The sequence below is a fragment of the Octopus bimaculoides genome, chromosome 3 (assembly GCF_046866305.1).
Source record: "Octopus bimaculoides isolate indiv1 chromosome 3, ASM4686630v1, whole genome shotgun sequence".
Classification (NCBI taxonomy): domain Eukaryota; kingdom Metazoa; phylum Mollusca; class Cephalopoda; order Octopoda; family Octopodidae; genus Octopus; species Octopus bimaculoides.
Window position 1 is genome coordinate 168,670,630 of NC_142930.1, and position 15,882 is coordinate 168,686,511.

A 15,882-nucleotide genomic window follows, 5' to 3' on the forward strand; every position below is an offset into this window, starting at 1 on the left:
TTACTAAATTAACACGGTGGTGCACCAGCATGACCGCAGCCACTTGGCTGAAACACATAAATAAATAAATAAAAGTAGAGAGATACACGTAGCGAAATACAAATACAATTCGTTTTAATCTCGAATGCAATGGTTTAATGCTTTGCTATTTGCGATGTGCAGTCACACACTTTCCATTTCTTTCCTACGTTTTTCAGCCACTATGGAATACTCTTCACCAGTTATCTTTGCCATTTATACCGTCCATCAGTCCCCAACATTTCACCCATCTTAACTCCACCAACGTATCGTGCGTAAACGCTCAACAATCACACATCGACTCTACCTCATTCCTTCTGAAATGTCGAAAAGAGAAATGCAACAAAAATAACATAATTAGGTCTGGTATTTGAAAAGAACATTCTAGTTCATTCAACACATGAAAGACGGTGCAAACGCAGCCGGTTATTAGTGTTTGAGTTGTGGTCATTTAAAGATTATGTGGGCTCGTTAGGTATAAGACTTCGAATCATTGTGAAACATGGACGAGTGATGAAAGACATTTCAAATTGTTAGAACGATTCCACCAAAAATGCCTTCGCCGCATTTGAAACATTAAATGTGTTTTTTTTTACTCCAGATATAGATGTCTTTGCGTCTGCAGGCATCACTTCAATAAAATACATGATTCTGAAAAACCAAATGAGATGGTCTGGCCATATTGTTCGAATGGCAGATGAACGCACACCCAAACTGCTGTTATATGGCAAGCTTTCAGAGTGGAAACGCAATCAGTGTAAACTTAAATGAGGTTTAAGGATGGCATAAGGACTACCATGAAGTCAGTTGGAATGGGTCGAAAGGCCATAGAATCCCTTGATTCGGATCGAGCTGGATGGAGAAGAATAGTGTGGAGTAGAGTATATATATGACCTGATAGAGTTTCACCGTTGAGGGGCCGGTAAATGTGATCAATGGAAGTAATCACTGCAATGCCAAGTTGATGATTCATCGATCTTTTATCACTAGCCGCAGGTTCCGGTGTTTATTACCTGTTTCGAAATTACACTCTCGTCCCACAATCGTTCATTTTCTATTTTGTTCAATAAACATTGAAATGCCAATTCTTTTTAGTTCTTCATTCGCAAAGGAGAACCAAGATCTTTGTCTTTAACATTACAATAACAGTGGATGTGGCTTATGTGGTGCATACTGACTGGTGACTGCTCCACCAAAACAACACCTTCCGTGCAAAGAAATTCTGGAAATTGTTGTCTTTTATCGTCACGTGATACCACGACTGTCACATCGAAATGCTCGCTGTTGCGGTTTTGACGTAAATTCTCCTTATAGACTTTGACAAGGTTAGTTTTATCAACTAAACATACAGTCGATATCGTGGCCATTTATCTGATTTCTGTACTTGGATCATCTCATGGTCATGATAAACCGTGACTGATCCGAGGGTGATTCACTGTATCAGCGAACGCCAAAGCTTGTACTTGAGAACCGAATTTCTCATCCACCCGGTCATATATCAATAAATACAAGATGCCATATCACTTCACACTCTCTTCTCACCCACAAACAATATTATTGATTATTAATCGATATTTTCTCATGTAATCAGGCATTGAAAAAGTTCTCGGAGCTTCTACTGGAACTCTGCTTGGAGGAATTTTTACTTCGAAGATGAAACTCTCCCGACAGGGTTGTCTGAAACTGAAAATAGCGATTACTTTTCTGTCAGCTGGAATGGAAGGATTAAGTTTCATCTTTGGGTGTCCCAGGATAAAAATTAATAATATTGCCGCCTCCAACCAGCACTTTATGTGAGTATTTCTTAAAAAAATTCTGAACCAGTTTTTATTTATGCATCCTTTGACGACACAGTAAAGTAAAGTATACAAACTTAAAACCACCTCGAATATGTCTGAGAGATATTTGATTCTGTAAAGGTTTTTCACTGCAGTTTGTCGTACAGAAAAAGTCTCGCTCCAGAAAAAAGTTGTTAAAATACAATAGACAGCTGAGAGCGCTTTCTATTGAACTGATGGGCACAAATTATTTATCCTCTTCAGCACCAGATAATAAGAGAGATAACTGTGAGTCGATAAGGAAGCAAAACTGCCTTTAGAGTGAATCAGTAAATAATATCTATTAATTACTCATTGAGACTGCCAGGACGGAGCAAATGCGTGAGTAGGTACACGAGGCACGGCAAGAAAGTATACAAATACGTGACTTGAAAGACGGGACAAATTGCAGTGAAAAACCTTTAGATGTTCAAATACTTCCTACACATACTTGAAGTGTTTTTGAGTTGAAGTTAATTAATGTTTATAGAGGGATAACATTCTGACCAATATGCTTACCTCTAAGTAACTTAATGATAATAAAATTCACAGTTATTATCAATGGGGTGGGGTGGGTGGGGTTTTGGTTATAACCATGTAGACTTGGGATAACATTCACTCATGTACATTCGGTCAGAAGTAGAAGAAACGACCAAGTGAACTCGGAATTCAAATATATTCAATTGCTGTTCATTCCATTCTCGTCATTGCGTGTTTCCAAAGACACTTTTGTCTTTACTTTATTCCGTTAATGCAAATGTCAGGAAGTCAGGCGGAATGTGAGGTCTGATATATTGATGTCAAAGTATGACCAATGTATGGCCAATGTGGCTGACATTGTTCATATATATATCAGCCAATGTACGACTGATGTATTGACAAGTGCCAATACACTACACTGTTTTCCCAGGTTCCAGTGTTAATTCAACTTCATTCTGACATAAGAATGAAAATATTTCATGTAATTCTTAAAAAAACTAATAACGATTTAAAATTTTGGCACAAGGCCAGCAAGTTCAAGGAAGGGGAAAAATCTAATTCTATTACATTGAGACAAATGCTGAACTTGTACTTATTTTATCGACCCCGAAAAGATGGAATATAAAGTCCACATCACCGGGATTCGAACTTAGAACTTTTAGGGGAACGAAATGCCCCTAAGCATTTTGCCGGAAATACTAAAGATTCTGCCACCTCACCGCCTTCAAAAGAATTAATAACGTCAACAAATTATCATATTTAGGACATAAAACCCATATATTTTGGTTTATTACCCACAAGTATGATTAGAATATCAATAACAATAAGTAGGACATAAAATACAATATCAAAAACAAAGTCTTGTTTTATATGTTGCTAATTTCAGTTTTCCAAATGCTACTGCTAAGGAACAATGTGGAATGTCTTGTAATTGTACAGAAGAATATTTCCCTATTTGTGGCTCTGATGGCGAGAATTATTTCTCCCCTTGCACTGCTGGATGTTCTGCTGTAAACAACACCGTAAGTGTTTGCACCTGTTTCTTTCTATTCTAACTGTCCACCATCAAGAGGCTAGCTTGATAAACAATCAGATTACTCACAGAAGAATTAATAGTTCGAATCACATTACTAGCACTTGGTTTAATTTATGCCCAAACAATTTAAATCTAAACCCATCTGTCTCGTATTGATGTAAAATGATTACCACGGGTAGGTACAACAATATTGCTTTAAGCAGCATGGAACACTGTAAAACTGGTGATATTCAAATTAACTTGAAAAATTGTGTGCAACTACGTTGAACTCGTCATCTTTGTGTCCACACAGAGACAAATACAGGTAACGTTTCCTTAATTACACAATATATATATAGAATTGTAAGTTAGTAACACGACTTTGCATTGTGTTCAGGTAACCACACTATTTAGGAATATATTAGAGTAGCAGTGGCTTTTAAAATATATTTACAAAAGAGATCAATTGTCCCCTCTTCATCAATAATCAAATAGATGATCTCTTCAGGTTTACACTATCACATTATTTTTCATATTCTCCCTTTCTCTTTCCCTCTCGTTTTCTCTCTCTCCCTTTCACGTTTGCTCTCTTTATATCACATTTTTATACTTCACTTTCTCTTCAGTTGTCCCACTAATGATGAAATACATCAGATCGGAGATATACTAATGCTTAGAGCTTGCCTCATTTAATATAAGATTCTTATGCTCACATGGTAACTTTTCCCTCGTCAGTGACAATACGGTGTATATTTTTAACGAAGTGAATATTATCTTTATTTAAATTGAGAATAAACGCTGAACAACATGCACTATGATGTACAGAACAATTAAAAACAACAAAATAACTTCCACATGAGCCACAGTTCAAATGAACAATGAAACTATTGAATAAAAGACAATGAATCATTAAAGGAAACGAATATAAAAATAGTTAATAGCCTAAAAATTTAACAAAACAACTTAATGTCCCGATCAACACGAATTTGACAATAAATTCGACTTTATTCTTAGTATTGCGGTTCCTTTATTAGTGTTAAATTCCTTTTAAAAGTTTAATGTCACTCACATGCTCGCACGCACACACGCGCGCACACACACACACACACACACACACACACACACACACACACACACACACACACACACAGATTACTTATATATATATATATATATATATATATATATATATATATATATATATATATATATAAAGTAGTGAAGTTCTGCTTGAACTTCGACGCAAGCTGCGATTTTAGTATTTTATATTCCTTACTTGTTTTTGTGGCATCATAAGTAGTTGCCGTATGTCCGTGTAGTGGTGGCAGTTTGTTGTTGTTGTGTTTGTCTTGGTCGTGTTCCTTGTCTTTCAAATTCGCTTCGTGGAAAAAAAAACACACTTTTCTGTGTTGTTAATACGAATATTATCATTTGTGCATTTTGGTGGAGTGATTCTGTTCGGTATGATGACATATTTCTTCTCAACAAATGCAGCATTCTGGCCTAATTGCTTTCCTGATAAATTTGAAACTGTTGGATTTTTCTTATCCCCAAATTCTTTAAGCCTCTTCGTGTATCCTATCGAGGGACCTACTCCAAGTCGTTCAGTAGTACAAGTACAGGTCTTGGTTTAGGTCAAAGATTCACTGGAATTTCTTCCCGCAAGTTCCACGATCTGTGATAGTTGACCCCAGGTTCTTTCCTCACCATGGTGTACGCAGAGTAATCTTTCCATGTTGTGTGTATTATACTGTGTGATTACTACTACGATCCTTTAAAAATACGTTGTTTCTTTGTGCTTACAAAAATGACTGATTCTTTTACCAAACTTGCATTGATGGCAGCAATTATAGGGGACAGTATTCATTATCTGGGAAAATGAACAGTCTTCTATGCCATGAAAATATAAACCGAAGAACAGAAACCTGGGAAACAACAGAAACGTTCAGAGGGTGCAAAGGGGGCAGTTACTGGGAAGCTGTTGACGTTGGACCTGCGGCTGTTAAATTGATGGCAAATTCTATAGATGTGTCACCATAGAGGCAGCCATGGCTGTGTCTATGGTGGCGGAGACACAAAGCGAGAAGCTCACTTTACAACGACATGCTTTCTTTTCAGTGTCAATGTGCGGTTCATTGTGCAAATGTTTTCTACTAAATGGCCGGACTGTCCAATTCCTTATGAGTAATTTCCGTGAAGCAAACTGTATGGAAGAACGTCGTATATATGTATATATATATATATATATATATATATATATATATATATATATATATATATATATATATACCGCTGAAATCTAAAATTTGTTCATTCTCTCTGTGTTTATTTTCTCTTATTCTTTTCTATTGAAGAGCGTAGGCTCGAAACGTGGAAGACTTTTCATTTTCCCGAGCCTCAAACTAATACACATGCTTGTTGTTTATACACCTGTCTTTTGGTTTTCTATAATTTTCAACTATATATATAGTATATCCTCAAAAAGAAGAACAAACACAAAAAAGACAACAACGCGAGGACATGGTACATGTAAAGTATTCGCAGGCGCTCAAGGAGGGAAAGAAAGATAGTTTAACGTTTCGATCAACGCTCTTCTTCAGAAACAGAGGAAAGTCCAATAGAAAAGGAAGACGGAGGAACAAAATCGCCAACGATTCACATGTGGTTACATTTATATACATATATATATATATATATATATATATAAATATATATATATATATATATATATCTTTCGTAGCACTCCGTCGGTTACGACGATGATGGTCCCAGTTGATCCGATCAACGGAACAGCCTGCTCGTGAAATTTACGTGCAAGTGGCTGAGTAATCCACAGACACGTGTACCTTCAATGTAGTTCTCGGGACGATTCAGTGTAACACAGAGTGCGACAAGGCTGGCCCTTTGAAATACAAGTACAACAGAAACAAGAAGAAACAGTGACAAAAAGTTGTGGTGAAAGAGTACAGCAGGGTTCGCCACCACACCCTGCCGGCACCTCGTGGAGCATTAGGTGTTTTGGCTCAATAAAAACTTACAACGCCTGGTCTGGGAATTGAAATCGTGATCCTGTGACCGCGAGTCCACTACCCTAATCACTGGGCCATTGCGCCTCAAGACACACACAAATATAAGTGTGTGTATACATACATACATACATACATACATATATATATATATATATATATATATATATATATATATATATATATATACATATATATATATATATATATATATATATATATATATATATATATATATATATATATATATATATATACATGAATGCATGCATACATACATGCACACATACATATACATGTAAATATATACCAAAGCCAGTGAGTATTTCAGAGAGAATATGATAAGACATTTCTCAACCTTCTTGCCCTCCGTAGCAGATAAGTCATTCCAGAGATATTGCTACCGATGATATTGCATGCACAACGTTGACTATTATTATTCTTTCTTCGAACTCCTCTTCTTCTAGGCTTCCATCATTATATAGGTTTCACCGTCTAGCTGCACCTGAAGAGAACCTGGTGCAAGCTTTTTGGTTTTTATATAGTTGTCTGGTACATAACCGGGCAACACATCTGTTGGAGGCGAACACAGAACGTAAAAAGCCGAAACAACTCCATCCATCCTTCGCCTTGCGATGCTGTCAGATACAAAACAAAAAAAAACAAAAAACAAAAGCTATTTAACGTTTCATCAACTGTTTATGTCTTCTCTTGCAGATATATTCCTCGTGTGAATGTATTGGTCACAACGGCACGGCCTCGTCCGGTCTCTGTGATACAGACTGTCCTTACCTCTATCCATATGTCGGAGTGGACCTCTTGAAATCATTTACAGGTACCTTTTCAATTGTCCCTGGATATTTGATATTACTCAGGTAAGTCTTTGCAACTTTTGGTTCTCTGTCTTTTTATTTACTCTAACACGTTTGATGTCACCTTTAATCATCACATTTCGTAGAATTCCTTAAGAGAAAACTTCTTTAAGTGTCTGTCTCACAATGTGTTGTTGTTGTTGTTGTTGTTGTTGTTGTTGTTGTTGGTGGTGGTGGTGGTGGTGGTGGTGGTGGTAGTGGTGGTGGTGGTGGTGGTGGTGCTAATATTCTTTGTCGCCTTCTCCTTTCACATATTTACATGGTTTTCTCCTACCAACTTCTGCTCCGTCCAACCCCACAACAACCACCAGTTTCTGTTTTTTTTTTCTTTTTGCTTCATAAACCAACATCTTAATGATGGAAGTTATCGCAGTCTTCATCGCCGTTAATACCATCACCAATAACAACAACATCATTGCCATCATTTCGATTATCATCCCCCCCACCACCTCCATTATCAATCATCATCATCATCATCATCATCATCACCATCATCACCATCATCACCATCATCATCATCATCATCATCATCATTATCAACATTACCATCCTCATCCTCGTCGTCATCGTCGTGGTCGTGTTAAATATTCTGACTCCAAATGTTAAATGCACCGAGCCACTCACACTCACAAACACAACAACCGTTACCAACACCACAACAACCACCACAACAACAATCACAGACAGACAGACAGACAGACATACAAATATATCTTTTTTATTAATGTTTAACACAAGCAACAGGAGTGCTAAAAGAGCGAGAGTTTTGTGCGTTGGCACTTCCTTCCTCCAGCCAGGTGTCGCACTATGCGATGCTGTGGTCATCACTATGTCTTACCACCTTCCCCTGTCCTCTGCCCCATGGACAGCTGAGAATAAAGACAATCCTGTGGCTGCGATGTCTTTCAGCCAAGACGTGGGTTGTCTGCCTCTTTTACATCTGCCGTTCACCTTGCCAGTTATGATCGTTCGCTCAAGTCCATCCCGGCGCATGACGTGACCAAAGAACCGTAGCTTCCGCTTCATGATGTTTCACCGAAGCGTCATCTCGCAACCGAGCTTTTCTAGTACCCAGTTGCTCGTCCTTCTCTCCGTCCACAACACTCTAAGGATTCTGCAGTAACACCACATTTCAAATGCGCTCACTCTTTTCTCGTCTGCCTTCCACATTGTCCACGACTCGCAGCCGTACATCACAATAGAGAAAGCGACAGCCCGAAGTAGCCTTATCTTCAGCAGTATTGACACGTCACGACTCTTCTAGATGTTCTCCATATCTTGTACAGCTTGCCCCGCTGCCGCGAGCCTTCTCCGTATCTCTGGTGTTCTTGATCCACTGGTGCTGATTGTGGATCCCAAGTACTCAAAATCATCCACTTCCTGAATCATCTCTCAGTCCACGGTGAAGTTACCTCGATCTGTCCTATACTTATCCACCACCAAGATCTTTGACTTCTTTACATTCAATAGCTCACCTTGTGCACTCATGTCTTTCACCCTGCATATCATCTGCAGCAATTCACCCTCGCTGTCAGCTATGAGGACTGTGTCATCGGCGAATCCCAGACCGCACAGCCCCTCTCCACCAATCTGGGGTCTTTTTCTACTTTAATTTCTTTCGGGATATATATATATATATATAGGTACCACTGCAGCCACATGGCTGAAACGAGTATGAGAGTATATATATATATATATATATATATATATATATATATAAATTATTTAAAATTATAATACAGGATATCAAGAGATACCACCACGCTGAAAAAATAGCAGTCAAATCCTGACTCCAAAACCACAATAAATGTCCGCAAGGCACGATTAGCGAAGACGAAGACCAAATAAACCAGTAAAAATAATAAGATAATTTCAAATCCTGGATTTCTGGCTTTGCATAAATGCTCTGCCTTCATCAGTGAAATATACTCAAGTACATAAATACAAATACATGTATATAAACAGTATACTTACATATACGGATGTATACACACATATATATGCACATATGCACACGACTAGCTTAAATAGCCCGCCTAAACAACTTCTCGTGCGATCCCGGACAGGATATCAGCGCAGTAAATACACTGACAAAACTAATTTATATTGTGGTTTTGGAGTCAGGATTTGACTGCTATTTTTTCAGCGTGGTAGTATCTCTTGATACCCTGTATTATAATTTTAAATAATTATTACCTTTGATGTTTTTTATTCCCGTGCTGACCACTTGATAAGATCAATATTTTAAATACCGATCTTATCCTTATTTATATAAATATATATATATATATATATATATATATATATATATATATATATATATAAATATATATGTATATATATATATATATATATATATATATATATATATATATATATATATATATATATATATATATATATATACATATATATATATGGGAGAATATACAAATAATAACAACAGACGAGGACAGGTGGTGTAAATAACAAAAGTATATATTAGTATGACGCTCGGGAATACGGAAAGTCTTTGACGTTTCGAGCTACGCTCTTCAACAGAAAGAATACGGAGACAAGGAGAAAAACACGGAGAAAAAAAATTGAATAGTGTTCAGTCAACGGTCAATCATATATATATATATATATATATATATATATATATATATATATATATATATATATATATATATATATATATATATGTATATATATATATATATATATATATATATATATATATATATATATATATATATATATATATATATATATATATATATATATATATATATATATATATATATATATTTATATATATATATATATATATATATATATATATATATATATATATATATATATATATATATATATATATGTATACATGTCTCTTAAATATGGAGTATCCAGAAATTTGTAATATGTTGTAATTTGTTACAATATTTTACGAGACATCTTATGATGTGGTTTATTTTTCCGGGATACCCTATTGAAATGTGCATAGGTTTGGCTTATTATGGTTGTTTCTGTTATTATAATTGTTGCTGCAATAAAGTATCTTCAATGCATTGATTTTGAGCTCTATCCTTTAAGAGACATGTATACATATATATATACAAAAACTCAACTGTGTGTTTTTGGCTAAGACTGTTAACAGATACTATATATTTTGTAAAATTTGTTTTATAAAAGTATATATTTAATATATATATATATATATATATATATATATATATATATATATATATATATATATATATACATATTTATTTATTTATTTATTTATGGGTTTCAGCCAAGTGGCTGTGGTCATGCTGGAGCACCACCGTGATTTTATGTCTTTATGCTTTGCTCTCTTCACGTTCCTTGCATGGCTCTTCTCCTGCATCTGATATATTCCAATCAAGAGTTTTGATGGCACATCTGGTGTATAAGAGAATTTGACATCGCTGCCCTAAACTGTGTCTCATTTCGAGCCATTGGTTCGTCTGGTATCGTGGAGAGGAAAGCGTCGAGTTTTGTCTTCAAGACCTCCACATCCGTGTCTTGCAGGTCTCTCAAATGTTTTGGCAGGGCATTGAAGAGCTGAGGTCCTCTGAAACCGAGGCTGCTGCAGTATCTTGTTCTTATGTGAGATGCAGTGGACGGCACCTTTGGCACCATGTAGTGGCGACCCGTGTGGGCATTCCTGTAGTACTTTATGCCAAAGTTTGGCACCAGTCCTTCCAGTATTTTCCATATGTAAATTATTACATATCTCTCCCGCCTAAGTTCCAAGGAGTAGAGACCTAGTGCCTGCAGTAGCTCCCTGTACTTCATCTGCTGGACTGTGGCGATCTTTTTTGTATAGTGCCTCTGAATTGCCTCGAGTTCTGCTGTCCGTTTGACACTGTGTGGTGACCACAACTGAGAGCAATAGTCTAGGCGGCTCAGGACAAATGTCTTCCATAGAGTCAGCATGACTTTTTGATCCCTTGTTCGGAATGTCCTCAGTATCCACCCCACCAGCTGTCTGCACTTTGCTGTCAACTTGACAATGTGCATGTCAAATGATGCATCACTACACATGTTGATGCCCAGGTCTCTCACGGCTTGTGGTTCTGGGATTGCAGTACCTCCAGGTCCTGTGTATGCCAGTTGGGAGGCACTTGTGGCCTTGTAGCGCAGCACTTGAAATTTTTCCGCATTGAACTGCATATTGTTTTGCTCCGCCCACTCATATATTGCATTTAGGTCATTCTGTAGGCTTACAATATCATCAGGACTCTTTATTGCCTGAGATAGTTTTGTGTCATCAGCGTAGCTAGTGACAGTGGCTCATACATATATATACATATATATATGCAGGTAGTTATATATATACGTAAATGTCGAACGATGGAAAATGAGTGCTCAACACCATATTGGTGGGTATAATATTTTTATTTGTGAATTAAGGCTATCATTGCTTTCATATTAAGATAAGTAGGAAAATATCCTTGTGTCTTAATTTTGCAAGCCGATCACATGGAGAAAGATATTCGCCTCCATTTTGGAAAAAATGGAAAGACACTAGAATATTTTCCTACTTTTCTTAACATGAAACCAATGGTAGCCTTTATTCACACACACACACACACACACACACACACACACACACACACACACACGTACACACATGCATAAATATTATCATTTAAATTTTACTTGTTTCGGTCATTTGATTATGCCCATGCTGTGGCACCGCCTTCGTGAAATTTAGAGGAACGAAGTGTTCCCAGTACATATTTTTGTAAATCTTGTACTTACTCTATTCTATCGGATCTTTTTTGCCGAACCGCTATGTTATGGGAACTTATAGACAAGCGGTGGTGACGGACAAACTCAGACACAAAGACACACACAGCTTTATATATACATATTTGCTTTCAAATAGCGCAACTGAGAAACTTTCTCTCTTCATCTCTATCTTTCTCCTTTTTCTCTCAACCTTTCTCCTTTTCTCTCTCTATCTCTCTCTCTCTCTCTCTCTCTCTCTCTCTCTCTCTCTCTCTCCCTCTCTCTCGCTCTCTTTCTCTCTCTCTCTCTCTCTCTCTCTCTATCATGAAGTAAATCATCGTTTGATATCAAATCAAGTAAATAGTTATACGTTGTATTTTGCAACGAGACCAAATCTTCTTCGTTCACAATCGTATATTTTCTTAATATTAAATTACATCATACTCGTTAAATTACACTTTTATGATTTTTCTATTACATTTACTTCGCTAAATTACCCTCTTTAACAATCCTGCCTACGCTTCTCAAACATTAATTGTGGTTTTACAGCCGTCTGTTTCTTAACACTCACACACACACACACACACACACACACACACACAAACATAAATATATAAAGGAAGAGAGAAAGAGACAGTGAGAAGCCGTGTCTCTATTCATACGAAATTTGCACTATCTGCCATGTTGTTAGATTATAATAAAGCTCAATAATACATCACATGAACAGTCAAAATCATGATGACACCTTATGCAGAAGGGGTGTACGGGGTTTTAACAGACATATCGTTCGATTCCTAAAGACACTGGAACAATTTCTGTCTTTCTTCTATATTAGACCCCGTACGTACGTGAGTACGTACATACAAACATTCATACACACACACACATGCATGCATGCATACATACATACATACATACATACATACATACATACATACATACATACATACATACATACATGTAACACTACCTAAATACCAATCTTGACAAATTAGGCTTCTCAAAAGCAGAAAATTGAAAGCTAATTCGAAGACTATAGATCCAATTCATCACTAGAACTAAAAATCTGTAAAACTTCCCAGAAGTTTTTCATTTAAATATATATGAGCATGTCTAGATATGCGACTGATACAAACCGATAATAACGTCGACAGAACAGGGAAATATTGTGATACACAGGCATATAATGCTAAAGCATTTAACGAAAAAGAGTACGACAGTGAACTTTAAAATGGAAACCTCTCGTTATTATAATAAAAATAAACACATCATTTGCAATTATTATTTAAATATATTAAAATAATTTTACGGATATATTTAATAAGAGAATATAGAAATGTTTGGAAAATTGCAATGCGTTGCTACAAAACACTTGAAAATCAATATTTCAGGTTAAAGAGAAACAGGTGTGTGTCTGAACGCTCGATATACAAAAAATACTGATTTTAGAAAATTTTCTACATTTTATAGACAACACAGAAGGCAAAACTGAAGGTAAATTAGTTCGTCTTCATGAACGAGAACTAAGAATTACAAGTGTAAGGTTTATTCAATAACGTGTTTTGTTTGGAATGTAAATATTTAAGTAGTTACACCCATCTATCTTCTCTGCCTAGTATTACAGGGAGGGTCCTCAGGTACCTTCTCTATACAGTCTTATCAAAAACAACCATCAGTATTCTTTCTGATTTGATTCCTAGGCGTGACCATCAGAGAATATGGATATTATCCAACCATCTCGTTCTTGTTTTATTCCTAGATCTCCTGCCGGTTGGATCGGCTTGAAGAATCCGTCCTGTGATTCTTGCCTATGATGCTCTAATGACGTGTTTACGACCAGAGCTGAGACTTTTCAATGCCGTGAAGAAGCGGCTCAACCAGTTGAGACTCAATGAGATTCGAGCTACTCACTCTCCAGAGATCATTCGAGTAACCTCATTCTGGCCACCTTTAATTGCAATCGTACTCTTTCGGTCAATATACACAAATCCAATCCGAACACTAGGTGGGCACAAGGTGCAGTGTTAAAACGATTTGAAAGTGGATGCGTACGCATCAAATTACACCTGTGACGAGGAAAATATAGCATAAAATTAATGAAACAATAAAAAAAAAGAGGCTTGCAGTGGATAGAATGATTTTGGGTGGGTAATGTGGTAAAATTTGGCACTTCCACCTTGATATATATATATATATATATATATATATATATATATATATATATATATATATATATATATATATATATATAATCATAAATATACAGGGATTAGCATGAGTTGCTTCTCCAACATACTGAGAATTTAGAAATAGCAGTCAAAGAACTACTGATTCCAAACTACAAATGTTTCTCTAATACCGATAAAGGTTTTTTCATACTGAACTATTTGGCAAAATTGTTAATTATTAATTTTATTACTAATTGACGATTCCCTGCCCTATATATATATATATATATATATATATATATATATATATATATATATATATATATATATATATATATATATATATATATATATATATATATATTTATATATATATATATATATATATATATATATATATATATATATACAGCATCATAAAGTCATGGCAAGTAAAGGATGGTTAAGTAAACCTAAATAATAATATTTAGCATGACCAGAAGTGTAGAAAATATATAGCAAACACTGTTTCAATCTCGTCAAATAACGGAGGAGATGTGGTGCTGGTCAAACCTTCCTTTTGTGATTGACATTTTTGGGCAACATGAGAGAGAAATTACTTTTAAAAACAATTTTCAAACCAAAGAAACTTTACAAAACAATCGATAATCGTCTACATCTGTTGAACACAAATTTGATTTCTAGTTTTAGGAAAAAGATTAAATCAACCGAAAATATTAAAACTAAATTTCAGTGGAACTAAATGTAATTTTCGTACAATATTGTCCAGACATACAAACAGTGATCAGTAGCAGATGTTAGCAGATTGAACAAAGTGCAAGATATACGTAGAAATGTAAACAACTTAACATTCAATATTCCCGATGTTACCTGCAACATACGAGCACAATATCTATCTCTTTGTCCTCCTCATTATATATATATTTTTCTCTCTCTCTCTCTCTCCCTCTCTCTCCCTCTCTCTCTCTCTCGATATATATATATATATATATATATATATATATATATATATATATATATATATATATATATATATATATATGTATGAATGTATGTATGTATGTATATCAATGTAAGATCCAGGAATCAAGGTGTAGGAAGATAGTAAGCTTCGAGCAGTTCGTAGAATGTATAAAAAAAAACAACTTTCAGGAACAATAGTGGTTTATTGAGACGGAAGGTTGCTGATTATTTTTCAGTATCGAAGAACGATGAGCAAAAAAAAAGTTCTTTTTTTTTCCACAATAGGCGTCCAGGGTTGCCGAGTGTGCGAAAAATGATATAAGAGTTACGGAATTGAGTAGGAAGAATTCGGGCTACATATATTTTTCATAGCGAGTGGAACCTCAGAAGTGGTAAGATCCAAGTGGGGTTTATACCGCCGGCTACTCTTCAGGTCAAGGATATCTTCATAAATTTAAAGGTTACGTTTTCGCAAGGAGGTATACGTTGACGCAAAAAAGATTCAATCAGAATATGTATGGAGGGCACAGTATGTGAGGGGTATATAGATATAAGAAGAAATAAATATTATATATATATATATATATATATATATATATATATATATATATATATATATATATATATATATAAACATAATTAAGGGATCAGCAACAGTTGCTGATCCCTTAATTATGTTTATAAATGTATTAGAACTTTTAAATAAGTTCCTCACCGATAATGGTGTTTACATACCGAAGGGTTTGGTAAAAATTATTAATTATTAATTTATTAATAAATTAA

The 15,882-nt window shown here is 35.5% G+C and overlaps 1 protein-coding gene across 2 annotated transcripts in view; it reads left to right on the forward strand.

The window, feature by feature from the left end:
* The window catches only part of LOC106872851 (solute carrier organic anion transporter family member 2A1), a 45,732-nt gene that overhangs the window by 17,605 nt on the left and 12,245 nt on the right, over nt 1-15,882 (forward strand). For both annotated transcript variants that reach the window (XM_014919985.3, XM_014919986.2), the window contains 3 exons: nt 1,610-1,811; nt 3,202-3,337; nt 7,074-7,231. In XM_014919985.3, coding sequence (XP_014775471.1) covers nt 1,610-1,811; nt 3,202-3,337; nt 7,074-7,231 — 496 coding nt within the window. The remainder of the gene's footprint in view (nt 1-1,609; nt 1,812-3,201; nt 3,338-7,073; nt 7,232-15,882) is intronic.